The 19138-nt window shown below is 46.1% G+C and overlaps 1 protein-coding gene across 1 annotated transcript; it reads left to right on the top strand.

Annotated features, from left to right (window-relative positions):
• Nucleotides 1–3294: 3294 nt before the first annotated feature.
• LOC136452387 (uncharacterized) lies at nt 3295–13395 on the top strand. Its single transcript, XM_066453000.1, has 2 exons — nt 3295–3709; nt 13024–13395. Exons 1-2 carry the CDS (start codon nt 3442–3444, stop codon nt 13188–13190), a joined length of 435 nt encoding a protein of 144 aa, XP_066309097.1. The 5' UTR covers nt 3295–3441; the 3' UTR covers nt 13191–13395.
• The last annotated feature ends 5743 nt before the right edge of the window (nt 13396–19138 follow it).

Here is a 19138-nt window from a genome sequence, read left to right as displayed (position 1 = left end):
TACATACCGCTTTCTAACGTTTCTCCTTTTAATATTGATCAGTGTCCGAAGAAGACATATCGGTGGTACGCAGGTCCCATTCAAGGTTGTTGAAATGGAGGGTAAGTACCTAAAACAGCCGGCGGGAAACAATGAATACGGGTTTTATGTAATGTGGGCAATGCTTCGCTACATCGGCGAGAAATCGGAAGAAACCGATAAGTTGGTGTATATAATCCTCATTTCATTTATGTCTGTTAATCATTCAACAAAATGATTTACAGATTCCTCTTTGGATATTATCTTTTTTGATCGACAACACAACAAATATAACCACGAAAGGCTGGTAGACATGGAAATCGTCGCGCTGCAATCGGAGCTGGCAAAATTCATCTTAGTCGAGGTATTGAAAAAAGATGGAGTATTTTCCATTACACCATCCTTGAAGTTCAAGGACCAATATGGCCCAGAGCGGCTCGCCAGATTATTGTAACAAGTCCGAGAATCATGCTTTATCTTATCGAATAATTTCTTTTTTATCTTGAGGGATCGAGACCTTGATAAGAACATTTAAACTGTAACCGTAACATTTGTAATGTTTAATATTGATGGACCTATCGTCTACGTATCGTATATAAAATGAAACCCGATTCCACGAAAAATATAAATTAAAATAAATTATAAAACAATAAAATGCGAACGGGCCCTCACTGCCGGTTAGCAACAAACCGACAGTGTTGTCGTAACCATCACTGTCGGTTAGTAACAAACCGGCATTGTTATCGTAACCATCACTATCGGTTAGCAATAAACCGATAGTGTTGGCTTGCTCAACACTGCCGGCTTGAGTCATGAACCGACAGTGATGGTTATGACAACACTGTCGGTTTGACCTATGAACCGACAGTGTAGACTTGCTCAACACTGTTGCCTTGAGCCAAGAACCGACACTCTTGAAGCAACCTTCACTGTCGATTGAGACTATAAACCGGCAGTGTTATTTAACTGGACACTGTCGGGTGGACCTAGGAACCGACACTGTTGCCTGTAGATCAGTGTCGATTTTTAAGAACCGACAGTGATGTCAACCCATCACTATCGATATGTCACTGTCGGTTCAAAATCCAACAGTGAAAAGGGTTTTTGAACCAACAGTAATGTCCATATCTGGGATAGTGCTGAGCAAGTATGTACGTACACGTGCCTCAAGTACCTCCGATACGTACGCATGAACAGCGGTGCCCGAAAGGAAAGCAGAAACTACTACTCCGATACGTACGCGGTGAACTGTGGCGCCAGAAAGGAAAGCAGAAGACGTGCATGACACAGCGGATCAGCGCGAGCGCACAGATTGAAACTCTTCACCCTCAAAGCAGATTCGCTGACGTGTCATGTCATTTCATGAGAATAAAACTCCTATAAAAACCCGTATTGAGACTGGCCTTTATCAACCATCGTCGACGACGCGTCTACTTGGCTTGACCTGCTTTTAAGAACCTCGTGCCATTTTTCTGGTGCCGATATATGGTTCCTTGGCCCTTTCCTTTTTTTATGTCGGGTTGCTCATGGTTCTTTCCCATTCTTTGAAATATCTTTTGTTCCTTTGGCCACGTAAATAATCGTATTAGACTTCATTCTTCTTGATGAAATACATGTGCTGCACGTTTAAAAACATAATTTACTAGATTCATCCTTAGAAAGTCATTAATGTATTTTCACATGTATTTCTTCTTGCTAGTCAAATTGTCACATTTTGTAATCTTGTGTAATTGGGAGACGACGAACATAGCACCCGGACGCCCGGCTTCAGGGGTGCATCCGGACGCACCTAGTCCATGTAACGTTTCGATCCCGACCAATCTCGTTCGATTCGGATACAATATGGACAGAGCGTGGCCCGTCCTCCCGCTCGCGTGCAGCTCGTCCTTTCGCCGCGCCGTCCGTCCCCCGCCATCCCGCCGCACCGCCCATCTCCCCGCCGTGCCCCACGGGACCACCCATCCAATGCGAATAGAACGAGCACGCCCCCGCGTGCGGCCCGTCCCTCGCTGCGCCGCTGTGCCTCGTTGCGTCGCCATCCCGTGCACGCCCGTTGCCCTCCACGCCCCATCCCCACCGTGCTCCATCACCCCGAATGTCCAATGAGAAAAATTTCCATCCAAGGATCTGTTGCAACACGGAGCAATGCGAGATACAAACATCAAAAGTATTACTTGTTTGCAACATCAGAACAAGTCCACTGCAACATCAGAAGAAGGCGATTGCAACAACAAAAACAAAGCGCAATACGAGAAAGCAACACCAGAAAAAAGACTAATGCAACAAAGAAGTATTGCTTGTTGCAACATTAGAACAAGGCTACTGCAATGCAAGATGCAATATCAGAAACAAAAAAAAGAGACTAATGCAACAAAGAAATATTACTTGTTGCATGCAACAACAAAACAAGGCTACTGCAACAGAGTTCGCTAGAACTCTAGCCACCGCCGTGTCCCTCAGATCTAGAGGAAGAAGAGGAGGAGGAGGAGGGCTCAGATCCAGAGAAGGAGGAGGAGGAGCGCTCAGATCTAGAGAAGGTGGAGGAGGAGGGCTCAGATCCAGAGAAGAATCGACCTACATCGTCGGAGCCGCCGCCATCGTCCTCGTCTCCGGTGGGAGGAGCGGGAGCCGTGTTGCTAGGGGCGCGGGGTACCAATGGAGTCGCAGGAGGGAGGGAGCGTCGGCGGGCGGGCGGGGCGGCAGCGAACTGGGCGCGGCGTTCGTCCCGGCGGGCGGGGCTGCAGTAGAATGGAGAGGAACAACTGCGGAGTGAGCGAGGAGAGGATAAGGAAGAGTGCAGGAGACCGCGTCTGGGAGACGGCGTGCGGCAGGGGTGGGTCGGTTCGGCGCGGCTTTGGGTGCGTCCGTTCCCGTCCGGACGACCATCATATATCATTATCGATTGGGATAACAGGGAGTCACGGCGATCTCATGGACTATCATAGCTCTAGATCTCTCATCCCTGGCCAAATCTACTTCGAAGAATGAAGGACAAGCTTGTTCTCTCTTCTCTGCAATGCTACTTTCAACATAAACAGCCTGATTTATATGGTGCTACCCTGGTAGTGCTCATCAACATATAGTAAACCGTGCATTAGCGAAGTGAAGCGTTTGTTAGAACGATTCAAAATGCCTGATTGGATGGCCTATTTTTCTATATATAGAATAGAGTGTGACGCCCAGTGTCCACTTATCAGCATCACTAACATTAAGTAGTAAGGACCCATGCTGACATGCTTTGGCAATGGCGCGGGCACGGCGGGAAGATGCCAGCGACACCTGCGCGAAGCCAGCCAGCTGCTAGCGCGACGCAGCACAAGAGGCTTCTAAGACTCCATAGCCATAGCACGCCACCATACCGCACACGACGAGACAAGAGTAGTGCGCATCCACTAAAGAGGAGATAGAGAGGGAGGAGAGAAGATGCACCGGTCATCGAGCTATTACCTGCAGTCGTCGTCGTCGTCCGTGTCGCCGTCGGCCGGGGCGGCGGCGCCGGGGCTGAGCTCGACGGCGGGCGTGATGGACGTGGACCAGCTGCCGACTTATGACCCGCGGTCGGACTTGGCCAAGAAGGAGGCCTTGGATGCCTCGCGCGCCGACCTCGCTCGCGCCCTCGTCCATCTCATCCCCGTCGTCGTGCTCCTCTGCGGCCTTCTCCTCTGGTCACTTTCCAATTCCGATGTCCCAGGTAATGCATCACTGGACTGTTTCACACTGAGGTCCTGTTTAGAATTCGGATTTTTTTTTTCTGATCCTGCGTTTATTTCTACAAAACTAAACTGATTTCTATGATTTTTGTGTGCAAATCATGTGAATTTTCTGCTTTCCAAACATGATCTAAACGATTTGGATATCCAGAGTCCCGCTGCGTATGGTCCAATAACAGGTCTAGCGTCCGGACGTCGTGTCCGGACGCCCGCTCCCGCATAGGCATGCTGCTGCGTCCGCCCGACGCTTGCGCCTGCTCACGTGAGGGCCCGTGCCATGCCATTTCCCACGCCTTCGTGCGCCCATGCAGGGCCACGTCTCAACCTGCGCCCACACCGTTTCCCGTGCCTATGGCTCGTGCCCCCTCCACATCCACATGCATGTAGGCAGGTCTAGCGGCTGCAGTAGACGACTACGATAGATGGGTCCCACTGCAATATGTGCAACACCAAATCTATTTTTGCAACATTTAGATGAAGCATTTGCAACATACGTCCGAAATAGTTAAAACACTTGCAACGTATGTCTGAAACACCAAGAAAACACGCGTGTAGCCATTGAAAAACATATGCAATATTCAGATGAAACGCTTACAATGTGTGAAACATATGCAACATCCTGATAAAATACTTGCAACATATGTGTAAAACATATGCAACATAAAGATAAGAACACTTACAATATACGTCTGAAAACGCAGATGAAACATTGGGAACCTACCTTTGCAACATACTTGTACAACCATTGCCACATATGCAATTGTACAACCATTGCCACATATGCAACATCCCGATCTACTTTTGCAACATCCATCTAAAACACTTGCAACATATATCTCTAAAACATCTGAAACATATGCTTGTAACATGCGCTTTCAGCGCAATATCACCTTGTTGCTTGGACGAATGGAGCTCATCGTTGTGGAGCTTGACGATGGCGCAAATCGAGGATGGTGGCGACACATCGAGCTTGTCGATGTGCCAGCGGAGTGGCGAGCACTGCGCGGGCGAGCACCACCTACGCGAGGCTGTGAGAACCCCTGGCGAGCAGGAGGGCAGGGGGTGAGCACCTGCGGCTGGCACGGCGTGGACCCATGGGGGCAGGACGAGCACACACTATGCAGGGCGCGAGAACCACAACTATACCATGAGGGCATGTGATTGGGAGGAAGGCATAGGGCCCGCCCGTGGCAGTGTGGAGTTCACGCGTTGGCAGGGATGCTGAGCAATGTGCTGCTGGCCATGGAACGAGTGGAGAGGATGACCCTCCATGGTGAGTGGAGGAGATATTTTTGAGATAGAGAGCGATAGAGGAGCCGTGAACGAGTGGAGTGGAGAGGATGACCCTTGGTGGGAACTGGAGGAGATATTTTTTGAGAGAGATTAGAGAGCTGGTGCTGTTAGGCCATAGCGCACAGGCCCGTGAAGCACCATGTCTGTACTTCTGAACACCGTGAGGGTATCATTATCAATGGTCTAAGGCTTTGTTTAGATTAGCTTGCTAGAGCTCTCTCTTTGTCCATAGAAGAATACAATTCTAGCACAATACTAAGTTAAAGTATCTTAAGTTAGAATAACTATATAAATAAAAATATCAATATTTATAATATTAAATAAGTATCATTAGATTTATCATAAGATATCTTTTCATACCATACTTATTTGGTGTCATAAATATAATATTTTATCTATATATTTGATCAAACTTTTGACACGTAACTAAGAATGCACTTAGAATTGCATTCGTTTGTTGACAAAGGTAATTCTTAAAGATACTAAATAAAATTCTTAAGGATACAAAAGAATCAGCTTATGGTCGAAGGCTTCTTTTGCCGCATCTCTCCACTCTCTCTCCCTCTTCGCTTTCATCGTGATAGGGTGGGGATGGGAATTGGGATTGGGATAAGATAAGGAGATATTGTATCCTAACCATCCGTTCTTTACACCTCATTTAATCATAGCCATTCATTCATTTCCCTATCCCTATCCCACCCCCATATCCCAATATCCAAACGGCAGGGTTTGTCCACAAACTCACAAATAGGCTTAGTTTCTACAAGTTATTTGTATAACCCATAAAAATTGAGGGCTTATTTGGAATTCAGGAAATTCATAGTTATTTCTATATTCCAAATATATCCTAAGATTATTTGTGGGTTTGCGAATAAAACCGCTTGCGTCTCTAGTCGCCCTCCGCTACTCACTGCTTGCCACCTTGGAGAAAAGGGTTGCCACCAAGAACAATTTAGACAGTGGCGTTTGCAGGCTCTACGCCTCCAACTCGAGAATCATGTGGAGCCTTTCCTAGCAACACATCCATACTACATAAACATTATGCCAGACACAAAGGTGACAAATCTAAATACAACCAGTCGGAGGATTGGATCTAGCCATAGAGGCCCTGGATCGCTCGCCGCTGTTGGATGCCCATGGCCACAATCACCACCGGAGATCCAAGGTCATGCATGGACCCAAGGGCTGAGTTACTTGTGGAGGACGACAAGGGTAGGGCGCCACGTTAACGCGCGACCGTCATGCTTTAGGAGAGAGCGCGACCCCTCCGCGCCACCGAGACACTCCACTCCTCTGCCAGGCGCCCAGAGCCCCAGACCAATTTTCCGTTTTCAGCAGGTGTGACGTCAGCTGAGACAAACAAAAAAAAAGCACAACAATTTCTTTGAATGGCTATAATTTTTTAATAATGTATTTGTTTTTAATTCTGCCTGCACCGGTGTGTTCTATGTGATAAGACGAACAAAACTAGAACCCCACTTACCTATGTTTCAAAGAATTTTATTTCAATAGCAATTTATGTGTAAAAAATTGCTAGGAGATTTATGAAAGTTGTTGCTACCATGTAATACTAACCTTCCTACTCCAAAAATATAATAAAGTTTTTACATGGTATGCACAAGCTCGCGGGGCAAAAAAATCACAAGAAGTTACTATCATGTAAAATTAAAGTTGTTACTCTAAAAATATACTAAAGTTATTGCATATTATGCATAAGCTTGGGGGAGAGATATCAAAAGAAGTTACTACCATGTAATACTATAATAAGTACAACTTGTGTGGGGGTGTCAAATTATTTAAAAATATAAGCTATTGCACAAGCTGAGGGGTGGGGGGCAAAATTATTTTGTGGCAACTTATGTGTGCAATGACTATCTTTTTGTGATAACTTATACATTATAGGTGATGCAACTAATATGTATGATTTAGGAAGACATTCGAATCTAAAAGGATGACTGAAATAAAACTAAAAAAAATAAAAAAAAAACTTGACTGAAAACTGAAACTAAAAAAACACCAGAAAAAACTAAAAACCTAAAAATTAAAACTGAATTGAGAACAAAAATAAAAAAGGAAATTAAAGACTGAAATTACGGAATGAACTACGTGGAAAAGTGATCAATCTGATATCCATCAATTTCTGGAATCTCATCACATACATCTCAGTACAGACAGCCTTGGACCGACACAGGCAACAGGCAGGAAATCAGAAAAAACTAGTGTTGGCGAGCTCCTGTTGCTGTACGCCTCTACGTGACGAGCGGAAATGGGTGCTGTCCCGCGCACGTGGGCTGCATGGGAGCGGCACGCCGGGTTGCGTGGGCTGAGCGCGTCAGCTGGCCCGCGTCGCGCGAAACAGCCGATTTTTTTGTTTTTTTTTTGTTTTTGGCCCTTTTCCAAAAGTTTATCACAAATATGTTCCTGGAGATATACTTTCAAAATCTATACTCTCAGCTCGGCGCCATAACAATTGGCGCCAAGATTACACGTCTCGGCGCCATAGTAATTGACGCCTAGGTCTTGTGCCCATGCTAGCGCCGAGACAGACGTGGCAGCCAGCTCGACGCTATAGATCTTGGCATCAAGCTTTACGCCGTAGATCTTGGCGTCGAGCTCGGCGCCTACATCTTTGGCGCCGTGCCTGCATGACATGTGGGCTCCCTTTCCTTTCTCTCTTCTTCCTCTTCCTCTTCCTCTTTCCTTCTCTCTCGTTCGTGCGACTCCCGAGCCCGCCCGCCATCGGTGCCGCACAACCATGCCCACGCCAGTCGCTTCGAGCCCGGCCCGGCAAGCCCCCCACGCACCGCCCCACCTTGCTGCTCGCGCGCTGCCCCCGCCGCAGCTTTTTTTGTCACGCCCCACGGCCCGCCCATCGTGTCGCGCTACAGCCACGGCCGCCCATGCCACCATGCCCAGCCGTCCGCACTGTGCCGCGCCCGCCTGCCGATCCCATCCGCCCGCCGACCCCGTCCTCCTACTCCCGGCGCACCGCGACCTTGTCATCGATCATGTTGTCCGCGCGGTAGGTCTGCTCCGCCCGAGCACGACCCCGGCCCCTGCTCCGGTGTCCACGAGTCGGCCCCTCCCCGCTGGCCTCTCGATCGCTACCGCTGGCCCTCGAAGTGCCGAGGGCAGACCTTGGAAAGGGATGAGGGGAGGGGATGATGTCCGGCTGCTAGGCCGCAGCACCCGCCATGGCCGGCAAGTTCGGCTAGTGCTTTTCACCTCCAACGCCGCCTGCTCCGTTCGTTGCATTCGTTGAACAGATAAAATTTGTGAATATGTAATGTAGGTACTTAGTTAGCTTAAATTGTAGCTCTAGTTTGATTATTTGGTACTTACTAGTAAATGTAATGACGTACGTAGTTGATTTACTTAGTGAGATAGGTATGTAGATAGATACATACATAGATACATAGGTACATAGATATAGTTAGATAGCTAGTTATATATTTAGTTATTTAGGTGGGATTTAGCTATTTAGTTACTAGATTATATCTATATACTTAGTTATTAACCTATTTACTTAGGTTGTAGTTAGTTAGTATGTATTAGATTGGTACTATATAAAACTACTTTGGACTAAATGATCTTTGTTTGAATTTGTGTATGAACTAATAGATGGACAACCTAGTGAGCATATATCATGGAGGCACCATGGAAAGAGATCGCTATGGATATGTTAAGTTTGTTGATATGGAAAGCGTGCTTGTATTATTCAATGAGAAACCTTCATTCATTGAGTTGGTTGCAAGGGCACGGAAAGGAGCTACATTGCCATGGAGATGATGGCATCACAATTGAGGGTGTACTTTACCTAGGTTACCCTCCTAACATCCTAAGGAAGATGATCCCAATTGGGTGTACGGATAAGTGGAAGAACTATATGAGATCGGCTATGAAGAGCTAGTTCTAAAGTTTGAATGTGGTTGTGCGTCGGGTGGTACTTGATCGCATCCCTCATGGGTTTTCCCTAGAAATGGGTCAGTAGGCACACTTTGACCTTCCCATCTCGGAATCTGATATGGATGTAGAGGTTGCACATACGGTTTTCGATGCTCAATCTGCCCCCAATGAGGTTGTTGGAGATGCTTGTCGGACTCATGATGTTGTGGTAGATCCTCCTCATAAGATCCCTTTGACACAGAATCATCCGAGTAAGTGTCTTATCTGCATCATTATTGGGAGCTTACCCCATTCCTTACATCCAATTTTCTCATTCTTTTCTCGTATTTCTACTTATGTTGTAGGAGACATTCCTAACAATATGGATGTGCCCCCTGTTGCTGCGTAAGTGCACTGTGGAGATGGATTCCATGGCTCCAATAGTGTTGAAATTATGAATGATTCAAAGCCATATGAGATGACAAAGGCTCTTGATTCTGATGATAATTGTCCTGTTGGAGAGCTGACGGAGAGTGACTTTGAGATGTTGAGGCGTATCTTTCCCGGCCACCATGATCCAAGGGTTCACGAGTTCAGTGATCTTGCTCATTTCGATCAAGCGTGTGCACAAGGACATGATGAAGAGCTGCTAGAAGCTCTTGAGGCCTGCCCTAACATGGTAATTGAGAAGGGTAGGGTATTCAAGGACCTCCCCGCATCGAAGAGGTGGCTGCAGGCGTTTGTAATGATACAAAAGAGACCTTACAAGGTCTTACATTCATATGCGGAGCACCGTTACATAGTTGTGTGCAACAAGGAACGCTGCCCACGGATGGTTTGTGCAAGGAAGCAAAAGATCACCGGAAAGTGGAAGATCACAAAAGTTATCAGGCCACATAATTGTGCTGACCATGTGCTCACACTGAAGCATTGATAGTTGACATCTACCCTCATTGCCAAGTGGTTGATGGAAATATTGCAGGGAGAACCCAACATAAAGGTTTGGACAATTATCAGTACCGTTGAGGCGTTGTATGGCAGTTATGTGATAACTTATGATAAAGCTTGGAGGGCTAAGCAGCGAGCATGGAAGATGATATATAGGGACTAGGAGGATGGGTATGAGCAGCTACAACTACTTTTCAATGAAAACTGTGGGTTCACTAGGTGGGTCGATCCTCGACCAATTTATCCGCATCAGCAGTACATCTACTACCTGTAGAACCATATCTTCGATCTACAAAGGAAAGTTAGCAGTGGTTACAAGGAAGACGAAGACGACGACAACAACAATGGTGCAGGTTCACAGGAGGCACTCTGCAATGATCTATATTGCACCTACCCTAATCACAAGAACAAGGGGCCTCCGCCGCCACCCCCGCCACCACCACCATCAATAATGGGAGGCTACTATGGAGAAGGTGCAACACAATTTGCTATGTGGCCACACTACTTGGATGACCCTATCTTATTCACATGGCACATCCATGTGTTTGTTGTTTGGTTTAATTATCTAAGGCATGTTAGGTTTAGTCGAAGGAACTATGTACCCTTATTTGGTACATGTTCTCACATGCCATTTCATGTGCTTGTTGTTCGCTTCAATTACCGATGCCATGTTAGGTTTAGTTCAGGACCTTTGTACCCTAATTTGGTACATGTTCTCACATGCCATTTTGTGTGTTGTGCGTGTTGAATTATATAATGTCATACTTCATTAGATTTTATTTGCAGTACGTGATCTCATTTCACTACGTCTGCAATATTAAACTGAATATTATGACCACAGATAATAAAAACAACAACACAATGAAAAGTCCAATACTATGACACATTAAATAACACAATAATACTAGAAGTACATGCCGACAAACTAAATAACGCAGTACATGACCTAAGTATGCCCATACTTAAAGTGCATTACATGACAACACAATGAAAAGTCCAACGGTAGACAACATTGTTCAAGAATAAACCATAGAACTAGCAAGTCATGGAGACTACTGAGTGCAACGAGGCCACTTTCCCTTCCTCAGGGCATCGGGATTCTCTTCCATCGCTGCTTTTGCTCGGCGTGCACACTCAAGCTTCTTCTCCCTCTCCTCTCTATATGCAACAACACGCCTCCTTTCCTCCTCTTCCTTGTGCTCCTTTTCTACAGCCTCCTCTCTGCGTCTCTTCTCCATCATCTCCTTGTCCTCTGCCTCCCACCGCAACAGTTTCTGTATCCATTCCTTGTCTTTAGGCTTAATCTTAGTGTCGATCCACTGCTCAAAATCACAGAGCGGTAGAGGGGTCTGCAACAAATGCAATTGTTACAAAACAAAACAATCGTGCAAGATTTCATATGACATAAAATAATTATTACACAACATTAATTCCTCACCATCTTGTTAATGCGGCGCTGACGAAGTGTAGGCTCAAAAGTAAAATTAGAACACATCCAATACATCTGCCTATACGTGTCCTCTTCATCGGATTTGGCTACCTTGCAAGGATCGCCGCAAAAGCACATGGGCACTGAAACACCACTAGGCAGAGGCAATGGGTCAAAGGCATTTTCGGTCATCCGGCCATATCTACAATTTAACCAATTTCGTTCTAAGAACCGAAAGCAATTAACATTAAACCCTAAACCTAGGGTTTTCTATTTGATCCACAACAATGAACCCATAATATAACAACATGCATTGAGGTTACCTTGGTTTGCTAACTTTTTCATGCCTTGGCATCCTATGGTTGTATAATACAAATATTAAAAATTGCATGAAACCCTAAGCAATGATGATTCTTAGGTTGAAAAATTCGACTAATATATACTGAATCGATGCGAAAAAAACTAGGAGGGGAGCGAAGATACCTTGCTCTCGAAGATCTATCGATCAAATCAAAGTTTCTAAGGTCCAATATGTCGATTCGTGAGGTAGGGCAAAGTGAGGAGAGCAAAAACCCAAGAGGGAGGAAAAAGAAGAGGAAGAAGCCTCGGCCAGGAAGGTTGGGCGCTGAGGTAAAACACCACCTCGGCACCATAGATCTTGACGCTGAGCTCGGCGCCAATAACCCCGACGCTGAGGTGACTACCATGTCACCGTCACGTCTGCGTCAACGCCGACGTGGCCGAGGAAGCTCGACGCCAAATGCTCTGGCGCCGAGACGTGTAATCTCGGCGCCAATAATTATGGCGCCAAGCTGAGGGTATAGATTTTGAAAACATACCTCGAGGGGCATATTTGTGACAAACTTTTTTAAAAAAGGGGCCAAAATAAAAATGGGACGAAACAGCAGGCGACCGGCCGCATGTTAGAATTTGCGAAGGGTAGGCATGGATGTTGAAAATTCCATATTGGCTAATGGGCTATAGGAGTATTAGTGTATTACATAAGTAGGGCCTAGGCTACATGTGTCTCGCCTGCAGCACCCCTCTAGGGCCGGCTCTACTTAGAGCATCTTCAATAGTTTTAAAAAACGAGTATTCCATGTGGCGAAAAAAATAGAGGGCTAATTGTTGCCATTGTCAATCATTAATAATAATTTACCTAAAAATATAAAAAGCAGGCCCAGAACTCCACGTCTCCGCGTCACGTCCATGGACGTGTTCTATGAGCTTCATCGAACACATTCATGGCTGAGCAACCCGACACACTAAATTACACTAAAACCTCCAAAACAGAATCTCCATTATTGCTTGGTCTGTCTTCCAGTATTTCCAAATCTAAAAAGTGTCTAGAGATCCAATTTGGTGAACTTCCTAGCTAGATGGCAGGTGGGAGTGACGGCAAGCTCCGAGGGGGAAAAAAACTATGCTAGGGCGCACCAATATTGATAGGGAGTAGTAGTCGTCCTTGTATTATTGTGTCATTGTTAGTGGACGCCTCTGTTTTTCTGAACATTCATAGCGGTTCGGATGATAGTTTTTGCGGCTTATAAGCCGACTGCTGCTGCTGTTTTGTTGTGAGAGAAAAACACTATACCATGCCTGATAAGCCGGGCTGGTAAGTTCAAGCGAACACGGCCGCCGCAAAGAGTAGTTCTAAATTTTCAAGTCCATTTTCTGAAGTTTATTCAACCATTTTGTTGCCTAACAATTATGTTGTCTCACCTATACATATGCGACCAGATGTTGGTGTCCTGGTGGAGAAAGGAGACGGCCGTTTGGGGGTTGCCCGTGTCATGATAATGCCACAAAACAGTGGAACTGCATCGAGCTGGAAAGGATCAGTTACGATGAGCGCGACCGAGGATTTGGATCCCATAGACAAGGCTCATGGAACAAAGAGAAGGTAAGGTTGTTGTTGAGAAGTGAAATGGAGCGCGGCAAACAATTTAAACCACGCATGCGCTTCAGGGTCAATAAATAAGAAGAGGCCAATATAATAGGCCATGGCATGTTAGCCAGTTTGCAATTTACAAAATCTTATTTATTTTGTTCTGTTATTCCCATTGCCGGTTCGAGTTTGAGTAGATACATAAGAAATTGCTCTATCAAAGAAAATATCATTTTTTTGAAACAGAGCTTTCATTACTCTTGGCTGGACACCAACTCCTCGAGGTATTGAGGTTCAGCATCCCAAGTAGCATGAGAGCCACTAGGCAACATACAACCGAAAGACGCTAGTTCATGAGCCAGCTTATTACAGACTCGAGGACAAACGAAAACAATACATGATACGAACTCAGATGCCATTAGCTACTTTATTTCGGTGATCAGACCCCCAAACGGGGACAGGTGGTAATCTATCGCCCTCCAGGGAAGTCTTCACTGTGCTTGCGTCCGTCTCAAGGATAATGTGCGCTATTCCCACCGACGCCGCCATCCCCGGGCTTTCCAGACTTCCCAAGAGCTCGGCATGGAAAGCGTTTTGGAGAAACATCTCCCTTCCCGCTCCCACCTTGTGCACGGCGCCCAAGTGGTTTCTGATGATGAACACCCAGCCTCCTTCACCGGTCTGCATCAGGAACGCGCCATCAGAATTAAGTTTCAGCACCCCATCGCTTGGCCTTGTCCACCTGGATGTCTGACGGGATTCCGACAACAGCAGTTTCAGAGTCCTCTGATGCAGTTTGTCAGACAACGCCGCTGCTATGTATGCCACTTCCACGCCTGCTCTTCTTTTTCCCTCCTCCCTCCATTTGTTTCGTTCATCCCACCATAGCCAAAGGAGGAGAACAACCGTGCTCTGTGTCTTTCTAGTTTCAGCACCTTCTCCATCATATCCATTGCCGTCTCCGCTTGAGCAAGGTCACACCGTACCACTTCCAAGTTCAGTGCTCGCCATGCTTCTTTGACGTTCTTGCACTTAAACAGGAGGTGGCCGCCATCTTCGTCAAATCTCCCACACATGCAGCAGTTTGTGTCAATTTTCATACCCTTTCTCTGTAGCACCCTCCGGAAAGTCAGGGTGCTGTGACTCAAACGCCGTAGGAAATGCTTCACCTTTGGCATATAGTCAAGTTTCTACAATTTCTTCCAGAAATCTCCCCTTCCTTCAGCTCCCCCCCCCCCCCCCCCCCCCCCCCCCCCCTCCTCAAGTCTTCAAGCCTGCTGGTTTCGCCTCATTACCACTCTGTGCACCCGGTATGCAGATTTAACAGAGAAGCAACCCTTACTGTCCTAATGGCAGGCAAGGACATCGTCCATCTCAACGCGCACCGGTATAGTTCGGGTTAGAACAACAGTAACTTGCTGAGTAAGCAAAGTCGGTGCTCTCTAGGTTCAAACAGATGATGAAGTGGAAATTTGTACAACTAGAACTAGTACATTGGATGAGCTGACTCGTTGTCAGATCGATACACTGTCTATCACTAAAAGAGAATAGTGCTGTTTATCTATATGTCTACACTATAAACAAGCCAAGCAATCTAGAGACATTGGATACACACCGTGATACGGAAATAATCTCCGTGCACTCGATTAGATATGGAAACCATCTACGGAAGCGCGTGGAGAAGAAACTCACGTAGATGGGTGGGTACTTTGTGGGCGGCTGAAAAAAAGACAGCGAGGGCGACGGAGAGGTTTTGCATGGCAGGAACGCGTAAGTTGCGTGGACGGGGGGTGCCCATGTGTTATAACACAACTCATTAATACATCTTAAATTCAGAATCTATATTATTGCTGGACAGGAGTTGTTTCAACTCATATGAGAATGGGTCGATGAATTAGGAATGAATCCACATTTACCATATTTTAATTCTAAATCCGGATACCGATACGGATATTATCGGATATGGATACAAAATAGATATCTCAAATTCGGATTCATATTCCGATATCTACTAGATTTTGAAGATAATGCTTGTATATGATTTTAGTAGAACAAAATTATTTTGCATTTAGAGAATATAATTATATAGCACATGGAGATAACGACGACTCATAAAATATGTATTTAATAAATATTTCAATAGTTAAATATGTCAAGAATCAATAAAACTTGAAATAAATATTTAATAACAAGTAGTTTAGAATATATAAAAATAATTTCATCAATGCATCAATAAGTAAAGTACTTAAAATTAATATGATTAGCCAGTACTTAAAATTAATATGATTAGCCATATTAAAATTAACCTTTACATCATAATGTTATTAGCCATATACATAAGTTTTAAATAGTTTAAACATTGCATACCATTTGCTATATTAAAATTGATATCATTTAGGGGCCGTTTGGATCCTTCGTTTGGAGGAATTGAAATCTACTTAATAAATTAGGCTATTTGGCTTGGAATTTGACATTCCACCACTTTTCAAAGTTCAAGTATAAGCCTATCTCAAATTCATAAGGTGGGAGATAAAAATTGATTCTATAGATCACCATTCTATGTTTCTATTTTGCAACTTGTAACATGCTCTTCAACTCGTCCCCCTACGACAGAAATGCAACACATAAGTATCTCTTTCCTATAGCCAACAATAATATACAAATATAATCCATGTACAACCATATTAGCTTAATTAATATGTGTCCAAATTATAATTATTAAAATAAATTCAATTCCAAGGATCCAAACGGGGCCTTACATTAATTACTAGTCATAGATATAAGTTCTAGATGTTTTTACAGGGTATATTGTTGTTCATGAATACAAATATTGTCGAATATTAAACATCTTTCTTAATACGAAAATCAGATGAAGTGAATACGGTTGTGTAGTTTCCATATTAGAATTGAATACGAATACAGATATCCATATTAACTTAAAATGAATACGAACATCAGATCTTTCAGATATTTTAACACCTGGATCCATCCCTAGGATACGAAGGGCGCGAGGGCACCGTGAAGTTAAAATGGATTGGAGGAATCCCTTTTTCGCTCTTTAATATTAAAAGTCATATGTGTCTTTCTTAAACTCAATCTTTAAATTAACATTTGGAGAATCATTTGAATAAAGAGTGTTTTTATATCTTTCCACCATCCAACAACTTTTCTACATTTTATGCGCATTGTAAAGTGCTAGTCCTTATCTTTGGCTAACGACAAATCCAAAATAGAGGATGACAATATTTTAAAGATCTAACTAAAGAAGTTGTTGGAGAAAAACTATTCCTATCAATTTAGAATGATGTAAAGAGCTTGAAGTTTCTTTTAGATATAGATATAGATATGATATAAATGTAATGGAGGGTAGTTGGACGGGTATGACACTTGCCTAATGTCATGTCTGGGCCTGTGGGCTGGCATAGTTTGGCCTGATTAATAACCGGGTTGTACATTTACTAGCTTGAACTTAGTGCTTGTTTGGCGCCACTCCCAAGTGCTCCGGCTCCTCCTCCTGCCGGGTACTGCAGCGTACTGGAGATAATTGTAGCACTGTTCAAAACGACTCCGGCTCTAGTCAAAATGCATTAAGAAACCGCTGGAGCCGGAGGAGCTAGGATTTGAGGCTCGAGTGGCTCCTCCCGGAGCCATATGGCAAACAGCCCTTATAGTCTTACACATTTCTAAAAACGCTAATGCTTAAACGTGTCCACCTTGCTGCTCCCGCCCACGACGCGCGCTCGGTGCCCCACTCGCTCCCTCCCGACGCGTGCCCCGCTCGCTCCCACCCCCACCTCCCCCTCGTACTCGGAATCGCGCCACCCGCCCGGACTAGTGTTGCCCTCTGCGGCCGCACGCTCATCCGCCTGCTGCCACCACTGCCGAGGCCTGTGCCATTGATGAGCTTCGCACAGGCGATCGCCGCGTCACTCTGTGGCATCAAACTCCGCGTCGGCATCGAGCTCTGCATCGACGAGCCTTTTTGTAACCGTATGTTTCACGCATTTCAGATGTACGCTTCATGTGTTTCATCTGTATGTTTCATGTGTTTTATCTGGATATTATAAAAAGATCTGGTGTTGCATATGTTGCAATAGCTTTGCACATATGTTTCACATGTTTCATCTATTTCAGGTGTATGTTGCAAAGTATGTTCCAAATGACGCGTCGACGAGCCTTTTTGCAACCATATGTTTCACGGGTTTCTGGTTCATATGTTTTATTTGTATGTTTCATTTGTTTCAGCTGGATGCTGCAAAAAAAATTGGTGTTGCATATGTTTCAATAGCTTCGCACGTATGTTTTAAGTGTATGTTTCACATGTTTCAGATATATGCTGCAAATGTATGTTCCAAATGTCAGCTATTTCAGCCGCATGTTGCAAAGTGTTTCATCTGGATGTTGCAATGACTATACAAATATGTTTCAATATTATATTGTATATGTTGCAACGGTCAGACGGATGTTGTAGAGGAGATGAAATGTTAGGACGGGGAATGGGCGCGGCCAAGAGAGATCATGGCAGGGGACGGGGCCGCGGCGGGGGATGGCGCCGCGGCGTGGCGGGGAAGGAGCACAACGGGCTTGACGCGGGGGCGGCGGGATGGGATCGAGGCGTGGGATGGGTCGCGGGCTGCCGGACACTATTGCTGTCGCGGGATTTAATGCGAGCATAGGGTGTTTGATGCGACGGGGGTGCAGGTGTCAGAGCTGTGTGTGTTTGGACGGAGGCGCGCCCGCCCTATAAAAAAAAAGAAAAAAACTAACTTGGTCCTCTGTCGTGTCGGCCTGTCGGGCCGGACTATACATGGCCAGACGGGCCGCACGGCACGGCACGGGCACGGACACGGCCAGGCACGACACGGGTAGGCACGGCACTACGCGGCACGGTAGCGTAGCCGTGCCGTGCCTGATAGTGCCGCCGTCTTAGCCTAGGCATGGCACTACGACCTCTTATCCATGCCGTGTCATGCCACCGAGCACGGCGGCCCACCGTGCTAGTGCCGTTCCAGGTACTATCGTAAAAAGAAAACTTAGCAATCACAGATCGAGAAGGGAAATAGATCGATGAATAAAAGAAAAATCCATCAAGGAACACAGATCGAGAAATCCCCAATATCTTTCTCATAAATCCACACATCATAGGTTATGCCGGGGCCGCCGATGCCGCCAGGAGGCCGAGGCCGCGCCGCAAGGCCACCGCCGGGAGCTCGGGGCCGCCGCCGCAGTGACGGGGTTGGGGCCTGGGTCGCCGCCGCAGTGCCGGGGCTGGGGCTAGGGCCGCCGCTGCCAGCTTCACGAGCGGGAAGCCGCCCATGCCGACGCGCCTGCGCATCTCTGTGTGTGAGAGAAGCAGGGAGGGGCGGGGAGAGACCGAGAGTGAGAGTGCAGCTGCGCAGGAGAGCTAGAGAGGAGAGTTAGCTAGGGTTCCATGCACACATTTCTTTATATATGCCACTCTTCGCTCATCTAACGGTGCTGGTGGCATCCAACGGCTGGGAGGAATCGGGCCGCTATCATGCCGGCCCATTATCCGTGCCGTGCCCGTGCCGGTATTGCGGGCCGATATCAAGGCTCAGGCACGGCACTACGGCCGGGCCGTGCCAGGCACTGGCACGATGAGCGTCGGACCGGGCTGTTTCTAGGCCGTGCTTCTTCATGTCGTGCTTGGGCCGGCCCATAGTGCTCGGGCCAAATGGCCAGCTATAGGCCGGACCATCGATTTAGCACTGTATATAATCTCCCTCGCTGCCTCGCAGTTCTCCCGTGTGGCGACTGATTGGGCGGCCGCCGGCGCCGTGCCTAGGCCCCTTCGCCGGCGATGTGCACTCGATACACGCACCTTTCTTTTTCCTTCCGTCCCTGCTGTGCGAAACCGAGCAGCCCAACCCAACCTATTTGTATTCGGATCTGATTTTGATTCAATTATAAATGTAATAGTAGTATATATTATGCCTGCAAATTTTT

The sequence above is a fragment of the Miscanthus floridulus genome, chromosome 5 (genome assembly GCF_019320115.1).
Source record: "Miscanthus floridulus cultivar M001 chromosome 5, ASM1932011v1, whole genome shotgun sequence".
Classification (NCBI taxonomy): domain Eukaryota; kingdom Viridiplantae; phylum Streptophyta; class Magnoliopsida; order Poales; family Poaceae; genus Miscanthus; species Miscanthus floridulus.
Note: the sequence above shows the minus strand (reverse complement) of the source record. Positions and strands in the feature narration are given on the sequence as shown.